We start from the raw sequence: 15,254 nt of genomic DNA on the forward strand, positions 1-15,254 counted from the left end.
TCACTTGTGTCAACACTGAAGTGAGCTGTGGGGCTAGCTTTGGCACACCCTGCAGTGCAATACTTTTTTCCTCTCCATTAGCTGCTGATGTGAGAACTTTGGTCCAACATCCTATATAAGAGGATCTGAGGAACAAAGACTCTCGTTGTGTCTTGCAGGTCGAGCTATTGGAGACCTGCTGGGAAAATTATTAATGTGGACCCATGTAATACTCCTTTGGGAGGGAAATCAGCCCTTGGGGACTTTAGCTCTTTTTGTGAAACAAACATAAAATTAATTCTTTCTTTGTTTAATTAATACCAAACATTTCAGTACAAGTTCAGGCATAGCATTTAGAAATCTGATAGATATTATGTGACTTTCTGAATTATGGAGGGTAAACCCTAGGAAAAGGATTTGTGGGATATTGTTTTTGTCGTTCCTTTTCCCTTCATTTGGTAGTAGAAATGATGATTAGCTATTGGCAAGTTGTTTTTTTTTTTTTTTTAATTGAGTATTATATAGCATTTATGACTGAGATATGTATGTCAGTATTTTATGATTCTGACTCCCAAGTAAGTATCTTATAGAAGTAGGATGAAATTGGAAATTATTTTTAGTAAAATAAACTCATAATTATCATAACCTACTAGATTTTTATTATTGATTTATACTGTATTTTAATAGGGATAGTCACAATTCAAGAAATATTAGAGTTTTAGAACATAAACTTTGAGTTCTTGAGGTACAAAGAAATTTATTTTATGAAACTGGTGCTCATTTTACAGGATTTTGAATTCTTTGAATGACATTTTTTTAATCTTGTTAAAGTCTAGACCAAGAACTAGATTATTTGGAAGAAAGCAAGTGGAAATTGATGAAATGAACCTCCTTAGGACAATTTCTCCTCCTGTCTTCTAAATCAGAGTAGAAATCCTAAAAAGTAATAGACTTTCCAGAAATGACCTTAACTAGAAAGTAAACCGATCAAAGATCAGTGCTGATTGAGAAAAGCAATAATCAGAGCACCAGAGATGGTGATCTACACTGGTGCCATGAGGGCAGGCACTGCAAGAGAGACCCACGTGCTCAGCTGATGGAGAAATCACAGAATCTGAATACAGCTAAGAATAGACACAACTACAATGTAGAGACATGGAAATGGTGTAAAGAAAGTTAAAATATCAGGAGAAGCAGTTGAGAGCACAGTTACTACAGAAGATGGCATAGTAGTAGGAATCAAGGTGCAAAACCCACCTCAGAAAAATAATTTGGAAAAAGAAGAGGAAAAAAAATTCAAATAAAAATGACGAGATTTGGAAGACAAATTAGGGAGACAAAACATAATAGAGAGGTGTCTTCCAGAGTACAGAATTAGCACATTATTTTAGTAAACTCTAAGGAAAATTCCCAGACATATCAAAACTAAATGCTGTATTACAAAGAGAAAGTATTCCTAGAGCCTCAGTAGAGAGATAATTGTCTTCTCGGCCAGAGGTCTTCCAGGACCCTAGATAGCCAGATCTACTGTATATGTCAGTTTTCTGAGAGATGAAAATGTGACTATATTCCTGACCAAGGATCCCTGTTAGCCACATTCAGGAGATTCCCCACTACCATGGATTGGCATTTCATTTGTTTGCATCAGGCCTGGCATAACTCTTAAATCCATGAGCATCCTGTCGGAGGAGTTCTGAAGACTCTTTTTTGCCATGTGTCAAGGTGAGCTCCTGAGTTCTCTGGATTGATTGTGTTTCAGAATGATAGAGAATAACATAGCCTCAAAGAGCCCAGATTGGCTGCATTTATACTGGGAAGCCAAAGGTTTTTGGGTCCTGGCTTATTGAATAGTTCCTTCCTTTGTAGAATCGACCCAAAAACCATATTTGCACGTGTGCATTCATACCCTTCTTCATGTGGGCTTGCTTGTCTCTGGCCCTGCCAACATAAAGGATTCTGAAAATTGCCAGGAGTCCACTCTGGGCCCAGAGTGCTTCCCTTTCTCAAAAGCCAGTCTCTTTAAACCAAAACATCCAAGCTCCAAACAGCCCCATCAGTAACTTATATTTAACCACACTACTATTCCTAGCCAGACTGTTAAAAGTAATTGCCGGAGTTGTGTTGCAGTAGATTGAGAAGGGAGGGAGAGCTGGCTCGGGTTCAGGTCTTGACTTTGATGTATACTGAGTATGAGACTGTCAGCAAATCCCTTCACCTCACTTCCCCTGCAACTCTTAAGCTGATTAGAAAAGAGTGACATGAATGATTTTATTTTGATCAAGTAGGTCCCTATAGCTGTAAAATCATAAGTTTCTTCCTTTCTCCCGTTCCTCCTCCAGGAAAAAAAAAAAAAAGAAAACAAAAACAAATAAGCTTGTCAGATTATTCAGTAACAATTCTCTGGAATATTTGATCCCTCCCTACCTCTCAGTTCTCTGTGACATTAAGGTTTGTAATTGAATATAAAAGGAAGACATCAAATAAATATATATATATACTCACATTATATAAGAGAGTGTGTGTGTCTGTGTGTGTAACACTTCACTATATATAACAACTGAGATTATTTGGCATCTAAGGTAGAAAACTAGTGTACAAACAAGTTGATGCATCTCTGTCCCATAATTCTTCTTTTGCTTTTTGAAAGTGTAGCCTCCAAGCTTCCCAGCTGTAGATTGTGTTGGCTAAGGGCCTCTTTTGCTCTGTCTGAAGTTTTCCATAAACACCACTGTTGGCTGAGGGTCAAACATGCACACAGGTGCCCTTTCACTGCTCTTTCTCCTTAGGAAGTCCACTCAATTAGACCAGGCCAAGGTCAACACTACATTTTATTTTATTTTTCATGGTAGAAAAACCCTGCCCAGTGTTAACTACAATATGTAAGGCAGAAGTGCCTCTGAAACACCAAAGTTCTGGGGAGATTGTGTGACTGTGATTTGTTGCAGTCTAAGAAGACTCAATTTCAGGTGACCCCAGAGCCAATGAAAAGAGAAGCTGCCCAGTGGGTGCCAGCAGCATGCGCAGCCTTCCCAGTGATCCCTTCTTTGTTTTTAAGAAATGGCCTCCAGGACACATTGAACTCCACAAGGGCTGGTTGGTTGGCCATAATGCTGAGCTGGCATCCTCCAGAAAGCAATACGTCAAAGCCAGAGGGGGCTAGGCGGGGCCCTGGGCAGTTGGAGTATCGGAACCATAACTGCCCAGATGCGACAGCTTGGAGAAATTGTCAGCTGTGTTGTACACGAGGCGGTGATTGGAGGCTATGGCGTAGGGCTGTGCCAGTTGTAGAACTGAAGAAGCATCAAAAACACATTTCAGTGAGTGTATAGGAAGAAGTTGAAGAAAAATATTTTTGAGGGCAAAGTAGAAATAAATACATATCCTTAATTTGGTATCCCTCTCAGGAGAAGTGACATCACTTAGCTCTGGAAGATAATGTGTCCGAGTGGGGATTTTTGTAGTCCATCAGGTTTAGTGTCCTGATTTTTCAGAATTTCCCATATAATATTGTGTTGTGTATTTGTTGTTCTTTTCTTCATGGATTGAATTAAAAGCTCATTCAACAGCAGACTGTAACCTTATATTTATTGTCTTAATAAATATTCATTGTACTGCTTTATTGTGGATCTCATGATCACAGGAATAAAAAGACTTTTAAGGAGAGATTAAAATGTGTACCTAGGGAAATGGATGGGAGTCCAGGGCTAGTTTGTTGGTTCAACAGGACATAGTAGGAAAAAAAAAACCTGTTGGTTTTAAAAGTGGAGGAAGCATGTGATTGGTGTCTATTTGAATCCTGTTCCACTATTCCTTCAACTCTTCCTTAGTTTCCAATTCTTCCTTAGTTTATTGGGAAGAAAACATTTCCTAACTTGGAAGTACTGTAGATTGTTTTAGGACACAAAGTTGGTGAAAGGAAAAGAAGGAAATTACTCTTTCCAGTAGGGAGACAGGATGGTTGAGTCTGCTCCCAGCAGCCACTCAAGTCTCGGGTTTTGAGCCCTAATCTTAAGGACAGAGAAGAGCCAGGCTACAGTCGAAAAAAGAATAATTCCTTCTGTCTTTGAAAATAGTAACATCCTTATACCCACAGGCAGAAATCTGACTTGTTTGCTTTCACATATGAAAGTTTACAGTACTGCTTATCTATTCTTTGTAAGATCTGCAAAGATAATATAGATATCATGATATATACAGTGTGTTTCAGTTGTAAGTCTTTAAAGCTTTTGAAACCCCCTGTATACCACAGTCAGAATCACAGTTCCCACTGTACACTTAAAAAATAGTTACATCATAGTTGTGAATTTTATGCAAATTATAGTCTATCAACATAGACTTCTTTTTATAGATCATAGTTAAAACTAATGTTAGAAATTTTAACTTGAAATCTAGAAGTATCCAAATTGGACCATTTAAATATTGCATCTTTAGAGTCGTATATCTCTAGGTAAAACAGTCAAAAAATTTCTTGAAAAAGCCATAGAATCTTGAAGATGTTTCTTCTTACCCTTGAAAAGTCATTCTTCTCTCAACTGATTTTTTGGGTTTGCTCAGATTGTTTTTAGAAAAATTCAGTGTATTTCACACTAAGGCAGGATCTAGGCCCAGGGTTTCCAGACTGAGCACTGCACATTCTGCCTTTGTTCTAGAAGTGACAGATTTAGGGGGTTTCACATAGACCCATTCTGATTTTGTTCTGGCCTCTTAGGTTTACTTAAAACCTATCTGGATTTGCTGTTTGGCTTTGGTTTTGTTGAAACTTATTTATTCTCTCTAAGTTAATCTCTCTTTTTAAGTGATGGAGAATGGTTGATTTATAAGAATTTTAGAATGAGGTAGAATCCTTGATGTATGATGCTTTATCTCAGATAAGAAAGTTGAGTGTATTACTACAGATTGTTTTAATATCAGAAACCAGAAGTTGAAGGTGGGCAGCATTATGTTTCTTGGAAAATAAGATGGTGATAAGATAGGTAAGCACTGTATGTTAAAGTGAGACCAGGAGTGTAATGACATAATTTTTATTTTTCTTCTCAGATTTATAATTATTTTAAATTCAGTTTCCACCTAATAGTACCATTGTGAATCCTTCAGCTCCCCACCACAATAGTTTTGGGCTATTGAAATATATTTGAAAGGTTTACTTTGGAAATCTAAGGTTTTTTCCATCAGTGATTGGGGGAAAAAAACAGCCTTATGTAGTCCAAGTGGTGGTTGGAACTGAGCCAAATGGTATTTGTTGAGCACTTTATGTGAGGAATTAAAAAGCAATAAAATAAGGTGATGCCATTCATTTGGATAGTACTTCATAGTTTTCTGAATGCTTTCACAGTCATTTTCCTTCCAAGGCTGTGCAGGCTAATTGGGAGAGAGAATATTAACGGATTCTATTGCTGTTCAGTCGTCCCTGACTCTCTGTAACCCCATTTGGGGTTTTTTTGGCAGAGATGCTGGAGTAGCTTGCCATTTCCTTCTCTAGCTCATTTTTTACAAATGGAGAGCTGAAGCAAACATGTTTAGATGACTTGCCCAGGATCACACAGCTAGTGAACGTGTGAGATCAGCTTTGGATTCAGGAACATGAGTCTTCCTGACTCAAGAATCCTAAAGGATTTGGCCTTTTTGCAAAAACTAATGTTTGAAAATCTCTTTGTGCACAGCTCTCCTTTGGGGAATGGGGACAAGTCCAGGAGGGGAGATGCCAGAATGATGGATGTTTTTTTTCAAGTTCTTTATATTTATGCATCTGATATTTTCATAGAAATTACAAGGATCCATGGCATTGAAACGGTCTGTATTTCTTAAATTTGAAACTATATTAAATTTCATCATATTGGATTCAGCCCAGTGGTCTGGTCCTTGAAGATCTCTTTTTTGATCCTTACTTTGACATCCTGTATATTAATTGTGCCTTTTTGTCATCTGCACAATTGAAGAGAATGACATCTGTGCCTTTATCTAAGACACTGATAAAAATGCTAAATAATCCAGGGCTGGGCATAAATCCCTAAGTGGACACTGTGCCACTGGGGGAGAACTGTCATAGGCTCATAGAGGGGAAGAAATGCTGATATTATGGAGCAGATTCTTGCAGAGTTCTAAGGGTCCTTTACAAACCGAGGGTGGTGGTGGTGGGTCTGTGTCCCTGGGTTCTTAGTGAGGAGGGACATGAGACATTTTCAGACAAGAGTCGCTGTGCTGGTTTGTTTTGCATGACTGTACTTTGTTGTTACAAGGGAAGATTTTATCAAGGGTGAGGAAAAATGACTGGGAAATAACTGATCTTATTTTCAAAGAGCCTCAGTAAAACCTTTTTGAAAGGATGATGACATAATTCTATTTGTGTAGGAGCAATGTTCACCAGGCAAGGCCAGACCTCAGTTTACTACTCCAAATCTGTGGGACAAAATAGGGAGAGATCATATGACCTTGGTTTATTAGTGGATTTGTAAGTTTGATAACTTTTAATTGTTATTTAGTATGGAAATTGTGCCATCCCCAGAAATTTTTTATATCAAGAAAATTTTATCTGCCATTATTTAATCTACTTGATTGTTCTAAATCTAAATATTTGATTATTTTGTTTACTTTTCAGTGAGACCAAACTTTGAAGAAGGTGGGACAACAGTAGCAGGGAGAAAGCATGACTTTATACGTTCTGAAAGTGAAAATTGGCGCATCTTTAGAGAGGAACAGAATGGGGAAGATGAAGATGGAGGTTGGCGCCTTGCAGGGTCACGAAGGGACGGAGAGAGATGGCGTCCACACAGTCCAGGTGAGAAGGACCAATCCCTGAAGTAAAAATTGTCTCAAGAGAGCCAAAGAGTGCTTGTTGACTTCTAGGCCTTGGGTTCCTCACCCTGAAAATGAAGAGAGCTAATGAAATCATCCCCAAAGTGTCCTTTGTGTGCCTCATTTTCTCAATGCTCTTTTCATGATATGTTTTTTGGTTGTTGTTTAAGTCGAAAAGAAAACAATGTGCCCCATTTGCCACTCTGGTTCTCAAGTTAGGGAATACATTATATTACTATTTTCCCTGAAAAAATGGTAGTTTATTTTGAGCATAAGCTTCAAGCTCAGGTCAAATGAATTGTCACATGTTCTTTTTCTGCCTCTTTCCATTTGAAGAGCAGGGAGCAAGAATAAGGAGCACTTTTTGATTCTTTTGCGTCCTCTGTTTTACTCTGAGAATGCTTTAGTTTGTTCTTTCTTTTGACATTAGATATGCTGGTAATTGAAGACACTGGTGCTTGTGTTAAAGTTCAGTCCCTACCAAACTGCTGGCTCAGCAGCGCATGAGAATCAGATGTGACTGTAGCTTATGTAGGTCATGGGGGCACTGAAGGCTTAAGCTTAGGAAAGAGATATAGAGAACCAAATCATAAATGGAATATGTATTACTTGATTTTTTTTTTTTCTTTCTTATATCTTCGTATTGTATCTTGGAAAAAATGGAAAAAATCAGTGTTAGGAAAGATTACTATCCAGCCCCTGTCTCTGCTAATACCAATTTCATTATGGTTTTGTTTCTTCAAAATTTAATTTTAGTGACATTCTTTATTTTTGTATTACTTGTATTTTTCAGTTTATTCCTTTTCCTTGAGAGCCATCCTTTATAACAAAGAATTAAGAAAAAGCAGAGGGGAGAAAATAGCTAAGCAAAACTAGCATATTGAAAAAGTCTAATATCAGTCAGTGAAGAAGTATTTATTACATGGCTCCTATGTGCCAAATAGTGTACTTGGCTCTGGGGATCCTAGTACCAAAAAAATGAAATAATCCTCCTTCACAAAGGGCTTCAAAGCTTAGCAAAGGAGTTTGTATTTGAACTCAGGGCCAATAGGAAGCTTTTGGAGTTGATTGAATAGTAGAGTCATATGATCAGATCAGTATTTAAGGAAAATTTCCATGGGCAGTGGTATATGGGGAGGAATTAGAGGCAGGGAGACTAATTAGGAGGCTGTTGGCAATATAGTAATCTAAGAGAGATGTGATGAGGGCCTGAACTAAGGTGGGAATTCTGTGAGTGGATGTGAAGGGTCAGAGGTGAGATATTTTGAAGGTAGGAATGTGAAGAATTGGTGACTAATTGGAGAAGAGGGGGAAAGAAGAGAGAGGCTGGGGATGTTATCAGGGTTATAAAGCTGGGACTCTAGAAGGAAGATGGGGGGGAGTGTGAGGAGTTGCCTTTGACAGAAACACAAACATATGGAAAAGGGATCCTTTGGGGGAAAGAATAAGCTCCACATCCTGGTCCATTTCTGGGCCAAGTTTAATGATGGCAGTTTCACAGGATTCACTTTCTATTGTTGTTGCTCTTCCTATTTGCATTACTGTAGTCATTATGTATATATTTCCCTAGTTCTGCTTCCTTTTACTTTCCATAAATTCACTTGGTTTACCATAGTCCCTCTGTTCATCCTATTCATTGTTTCTTGTAGCATAGTCATATTCCATTATATTAATGAACTGGTATTTGTTTAACCCTTGACTAGGAACACCTATATCACCTCTAACTCTTTCCTTCTATGGAAAGTGCGTCTGTAAATAATTTGGTGTCTTTGGGGCCTTTTTAAAATTAGTGACCTCCTTGGAATATAGGGCTAGATTTGGAATCTCTCTGCTAAAGGTTTTCTTGATTCTTCAAATCACTTTTCAAAGTGGCTGGAGCAACACACAATTACTATCAGTTCACACCATTCAGTTCATCTGTGTGCCCACCTTCCTACAACTCCTTCAACCTTGATTTACCGTAAGTCATATCTTGTCAATTTTCTCCATGTGAGATGAAAACTCAGTTGTTTTGATTTACCTTTTTACTATTAATGATTTGAAGAATTCTTTCATGTAGTTTTAAAGAGTATAGATCTTTTTTGGTGGTTTGTTCATAATCATTTATTTACTGGGGAGACGAGTTCCCTTAATATTTTTGATATCAGACTCTTATCAGAGAGGTTTGGCAGATTTTCCCTTCCAGTCAACTACTTACTAACTTGCATTAAGTTTGTTTATTCAAAAGTTTTTCTGTTTCTTATACTTGAAATATCATCTCTTTTGTCCTTGTTAATTGTGTCTATATCTGGTTTGATTAAGAGAACCTTAGGGATAGTTCTATTCTGAATTTTTTTTTTTAATGGTGTGACCAATATTTTTCAGGTCACATGGAATACTTTTTATTTTATGTTTTTTGGGGGAATACTTATTGTAAAGATTTTTTCACTTGTTATTTGAACTTTGTTTTAGTATATAAAGCCAAGTTATATTAGACCTATATAGCTATCCAGAACTTAAACAGTTTAGCTGGGATTTAAATTATTTTGTTGACATTATTAGAAATGAAACAAACTTTAAGAAATTTTTGATCATTTAAATTCTCTTTAGGGTAGATGTTTTTGACATTGTCTTTGGGGCTATTCCTTAAGATCCTTGGGCACCCGAAATCTTGTTCTCTTCTGTTCATATTCTCACCAATATTGGTCTGCCTATGGCATCCAAACAGTATTGTTCTAGTTTGAGGTATCATGGCATTGGTGCTATATTTGCCAACTGAGTGATGGAGGGCTTGTAGAATGTGTTCTCAGCAAGTGAGTACTTTGTGAAAGAATGGATCTGATCTGAGTTGAGAAAAGATAAATTCCAGCTGTTAAAAACAAACAAGGCAATGTTTTGGATAAGAAACGGCATTTCTCAGTCTTTGTAGTGTTGATTCTGTTAAAGGGCATTAAACAAAGTACATTTGCAAGGTTTTTGACTTTGTTTCATATACAGTTGTATTCTGTCACCCAAGACTGGGGAAAGGCCAACAATAAACTTTCATTTTCTCTTTTGAAAGCTTTTCCTTAGTGTACAATGGGCTTACATTTTGTGTTAACCATAATAGAATTGACTAGTTTGTTCACAGTCATTTGTGTATTGAATTGTCACTTGAGAGCAATAGAATCTAGCTCATAAAATATGTCATAAATATTATTTGGAACATTTTGATTTTTCTGTGAAACTAATAGCCCAATACCATATTTTTTATTCTTCATGGTAAGAATTTCTGAAAACTGTTTATTTCAAGTTTTTGAAAAGTATGCTGATTTTAACATGAGAAAATGTACATATTTTAAATTGGTTTTAATGGATGCCTCAGGTTAAGTAGTTAGTTGATTGCCAAAATATTTACACTGAATAATAACCAGATAATAAACAGTAGTTCAAATTATATTTTTAACTTAGTGCCTTTAAGATACTCTGATTTTAACATTTTTATTCGATATTTAAGAGTCTGCATTTTGACTAAATAATGGTCATATGGTTCATAGCATGTCCTTGAGTCACTTGATGACGGTACATTCTTAACAGTCATTTGTTATAATTCATTTCATTTTCAGATATGAAGTAACAAACAGTCTACCCTATGCTTGTGAATTTTAAATGTTCCTTTCCCTCCTTCCCTCTAAATTTTATTAGGCACTCCCTATTGTGCTCTCAGTGGTTCTTCCCAACCTTTCCAAACCTCCCATTGCCTCGCCTCTCCTCCTCCTGTCTCCTCCCTCAAGTGGTGCCTTCTGCCACCCCATCTCGCATAAAGAGGTGATCCCCTTCCATCCTGACAGGTTGTCCCTGTTGTCATTTGCACCATTTTATTTCTCTTTGCTTCTCTGAAGATGAATGTATTGTAAACATGTCTACGTCTCCTCTGCTTGTTCTCCTGTGTTTCTTGTGGTTAAGGCTGTCTGCTCTTTGTGCCTCCACTTCCTTTCCCTCTTCATCCCCTACAGTCTGACTTCGGATGTCACCATTCACCAAAAGGATTCTCTCTAATGGCAAGATATGGTGGGCTGTTCTCAGTCCTTATGGGCTCTCTGCCTTCCCTCTCTGGCTCATCCCTGTCCCTTCTTTCTCCCCCTTTTGACTGCCCTGCCCTGTGCTGCTTTCTCTTTTCCCTCTGTACGACTTCTGGGCGATCTCCTCTTTCTGCTGATGATTCTGCAGCGATTCCTGTGTGCCTCAAACCTTAGTAATTAGTGTCTTAAACTGCTGCTGAAAACCAAATTCATCCTCTTGGTGGCTTTCCCCTTCCCCATGAGTTTGCCCTCCTGAGGCCCCGCCCTCTCTCTTACCCTCCCTCCCCATCCAGTTTTCTCTGACACCGCCACTCCCTGGCGGGGCCTGGATCATGGCTGAAGCCTGCTGCTGGCTCTGAAATCTTCCTGGCTCTGGTCTCTCTCGACTCCAGTTCATTCTCCATTGAAACCCCCAAGCAATAAATGCTGAAAGCTCCCTGTGATCTTTAAGACCAGATACAAAACCCTCTCCTTGGGCAGAGGATCCTACACTCCACCCCCCTTTCTAGTCTTCTTGTACCTTATGCCCTACCCCATACTCTTTGATCCAGTTACTTTGGTCTCTTGGCTGTTTACAAACAAGACCTGCACCCTTGCCTTTAGCCATTCTCTGGCTATTCCCCAGGGTCCCTCCTTATCCCTGCCTCCTCTTCCTCTAAGTCACAGCTAAAATCCCACCTGATACAGGAAGCCTTTCCCAATCCCTCTGAATTTTAGGGCTTCTCCATTAATTATTTCTTATTTATCCTCTAAAGGTCTTTTTGCACATATCTCTTTGCTTGTTGTGTCTCCAGTTAAACATTGAGTTCCTTGATGCCCGGGACTGTCCTTTGCATTTTTTTGTATCCCAGCACTTACACAGTAAAGGGTCTGGCACATATTAGGTACTTATTGACTGACCGAACCATTGATTTTTCCCTTCTCTGTCTTAGATGGTCCTCGCTCGGCAGGTTGGCGAGAGCACATGGAACGGCGACGGAGGTTTGAATTTGACTTTCGAGAGCGGGATGATGAGCGAGGTTACAGAAGAGTGAGATCTGGCAGCGGCAGCATCGATGATGACAGGGATAGCCTCCCTGAATGGTGCCTGGAGGATGCTGAGGAGGAGATGGGGACCTTTGATTCCTCTGGGGCCTTCCTTTCCTTAAAGGTGACCATGTGGGTCTTTTTTGGTGGTTGAGGAGAGTGGTAATAGGATGAGTTAGTGAGCTTGGCTATGTCTCCTTGTCACAGAAAGTACAGAAAGAGCCCATTCCTGAAGAGCAGGAGATGGACTTTCGGCCTGTGGAGGAGGGGGAGGAGCAGCACTCTGATTCGGAGGGGAGTCACAACGAAGAAGCCAAAGAACCCGATAAGGTTGCCAGCAGAGATGGGGATCGACTGGATCGAGGGGCTGCAGGTAAGGAGGCCTCCTTGGAACTTTTGCAAACATTAATGATTAATTTATCATTCATTCAAGGTCTTTCCCTGTCACAGAATCTTCAGAAGAAACAGCCGGGCCATCGTCTCCATGTGCGCAGCCTGCTAGTCCTTCAGAGCGGCCATCTCAGGAAGCCCAGCAGCCCAGCCTCTTCGAGAGGAACGAAGAGAACAAAGTGGAACAGCCAGAAGAGGAGAGCCGCTCTGAGAGCGCTCTGGCCACCCAGGGCCCCAGCAGAGGGGAAGGTACTCGGCCTTGCACAACTCAGCAGACCAGCTTAAGCTGAGATGTTGAGACCCCAGGGTCTCCCTCATGTTGTCCATTATTGATTGGGAAACGGAAACTTGGGGGAAAATAACCTAAGCACAGTTAAGGATCTTGTTAGAATCTGGTCATCACTTTGCTTAATCACCATAATCATTATTTTTCTATCTTATTTTGTAGTTCTCTTATTTCAACACTACAAAAGCCACGTGAAGTAGATGCTGTTCATTCTCATAGGTTAAGAAATACACCTAGGGTCCAATTTGAACTTAATAAGCTCTAGATTTCCCCATGCTATCTCCCATTTCATAGTATCTTTTTAAAGAGAATGAAAGCCCAGGGGAACAGTATAACAGCTCCTTTGCTCTACCAGGTCTCTCCTTCTTCAGCTTCTGGGAGTTTATTTTAAGCAAAAACTTGTATGAGTTCAGTCACAATTGCCTCAAATCTCCAGTTGGGAACATTCCTAACATTTAAGTGGAGGCTACCTTTGTATTTATTTCTAGTTATCTCAGGCAAGACTTCATTTTATTGATAATGTTTGGGTCATAAAGCAGCTGACTGTGGTATACTGGCTCTGGCTAGAGAGGCAGGAGGAAGGGATGCTGGGGAAAGACTCAACCTTCTGGGAGAACTTGTTCTGCCCCAACAAGCTTCTAATGCCAGTGACTGTCATGCATATCTCCCTTCTCTGTCACAGGATTTTGATACTCATTAGGAGGCCAGTGTCTTCAAATCTCCATGTCTCTTTTCTTCTTTAAATGTCTATTATCTGAAGGATTTGCCATAGTAATTTTCTTCTGAGATTTGTAGAGTTCTATAATGAGAGTTCATTTTGTTATGTACCTGTCACCTCTTACTCAAAGACTGCAAATTCTCCTGTAATCAGAAAGTTATTATATTGAATTATTAACTGTTGCTTGATATTTGAAAATAATAATGTGGGGTGATGGAATTCTCTTATCACAGTAGTAATTTGGACTGTCCCCAGTAGTCTTTTGTGAGGAGCTCTGACTTCACTTAATATTCCCCTCAAAATGGAAAGAGTCCAGAATGAAGCCAGAGTTAAATGATCTCGGGGTGAAGAAAATAAGGGTGGTGGTCTTTGACAGGTTTCTGACCTTTTAATGTTTGAGTCAGTTCTTTTACTTCTCCTAGTCTTAGGCAGAATATTAGGGCTGTGAGGTGTAGGGAGCATGTGTTAACTGAAGCTGTTAGTTTTTTTCCCTTAAGACTTCTCACTGCTAGTAAAATCATAACTTTGGTTTCATCTCCCTCTGTATCAAAATGCAGAAATAGTCTGTGTATTTTTTATGGGTTAGAAATACTTTCTTGAAATTGTAATTTTTTTATAACTAGTTAATATGGATACTGTTTTCACCATTTCTTCCATTTAAATGTTTGGTTTTTCTTTTATTGGTTTGCCCTAATTTAATGCAGAATTTCTGGCCTTACTCTCCAGCAGCCTAAATACAGAAGTGTGTTCTCCTGCAGCCTCTGTATGTATTCCAGAGGCTTTTAATATCTTCCATCTCTTTCTCTAGAACTGGTCCCTGCTGTCCAGTCTTTGTCACAGAACGCTTCAGACCCATCCTCTTCTGGTCTTCTTCTCCCCCCTCCCGTTGCCAGTCCAGGCCCTGCCCTCCGGCCCCCACAGACGCCAGCCCTGGGTGCTCCTGGCATGAGCAGTGTTTCTGCAGATCCTGATGATGAAGATGGTCTCAAACACCTTCAGCAGGTAAATGTTATGCCATGTTAGAACCAAAAATTTTCTGGAAACTGTAGTAACGTTGCACAAATAAACTAAAATAGAATGTTCTTTTATAGTTTAATTGCCAAAAGGGACAGATGCATTTTGTGTCTCTAGATGTGAGTGTGAGCATCATTCTCTTTCCAATCCTTTCATGCTTATAAATGTCTGTTATGCAGTGGTCATCCGTGTCAGGGGATTTTTTGCTCCTTTTGAGTTTGCCGTTGGCTGTTTTTTTCTTTTGGTATGCTAAGAATGCCAAAAAAAAAAAAAAAAAAAAGCTCCCTTTCAGCAATAACTAATAGGTACCATTGTCTTGATTTTAAGTGTAGCTGGATGTTAAATCAAACAATTAACCATTAAACAGTCAGGATGGGAACCTTCTCATCCCCCTTTGAGGGAACCATGGATTTCCACATAATTGTATTCATCTCATTATTCAGTCCTTTGAGGTTTTCTTGCCAAAGATACTTGGACAAGTTTGCCATTTCTTTCTTGAGCTCAGTTTACAGATGAGGAAACTGAGGCAAACATTGTTAAGTGACTTTCCCAGGATCACACAGTTAGGAAATGTCTGAGGTTGCATTTGAACTTGCATCTTCTGGACTCCAGGTCTGGAGTCCTCTTCACCTCTATCCAGATGTGTAGCTGTGCTTGTCATATTCAAAAGAGACCATTCACTTTTTAAAGTTTTTTCTCTGCAGAATGACTTATTTTTCTCTCCAAGGTTTGGTAAGATGCCCGATTTAGTTTTGTCAGTTGAACAATGAACCCTGATTATGTTTCTGACCCACTTAGTAGAGTGGTAGTTTTCATTGATCTTTTGTTAAAAGGTCTTTTTCTTAAATTTGTGGAGAGACAGCTTCTGTCCTGGTGCTGTTCCACTCCGCCTCATTTGTAAGTCTCTCCCTTTTGTCTTTCCTTGGATGGCCCTGTTCTCTGAGAAGGCTTCTCCTGGCTGGCCAAGTCACTCTTCCTTGTTAACTTCCGTTTGCTTTATCTGGATGTT

At 39.2% G+C, this 15,254-nt stretch overlaps 1 protein-coding gene across 2 annotated transcripts in view; it reads left to right on the plus strand.

Moving 5' to 3' along the window:
• GIGYF2 (GRB10 interacting GYF protein 2) overlaps window positions 1-15,254 on the plus strand; it is a 95,895-nt gene that overhangs the window by 40,768 nt on the left and 39,873 nt on the right. For both annotated transcript variants that reach the window (XM_031968171.1, XM_031968170.1), the window contains 5 exons: window positions 6,575-6,754; window positions 11,744-11,961; window positions 12,045-12,210; window positions 12,288-12,476; window positions 14,040-14,233. In XM_031968171.1, coding sequence (XP_031824031.1) covers window positions 6,575-6,754; window positions 11,744-11,961; window positions 12,045-12,210; window positions 12,288-12,476; window positions 14,040-14,233 — 947 coding nt within the window. The remainder of the gene's footprint in view (window positions 1-6,574; window positions 6,755-11,743; window positions 11,962-12,044; window positions 12,211-12,287; window positions 12,477-14,039; window positions 14,234-15,254) is intronic.

The sequence above is a fragment of the Sarcophilus harrisii genome, chromosome 4, assembly GCF_902635505.1.
Source record: "Sarcophilus harrisii chromosome 4, mSarHar1.11, whole genome shotgun sequence".
NCBI classification, from domain to species: domain Eukaryota; kingdom Metazoa; phylum Chordata; class Mammalia; order Dasyuromorphia; family Dasyuridae; genus Sarcophilus; species Sarcophilus harrisii.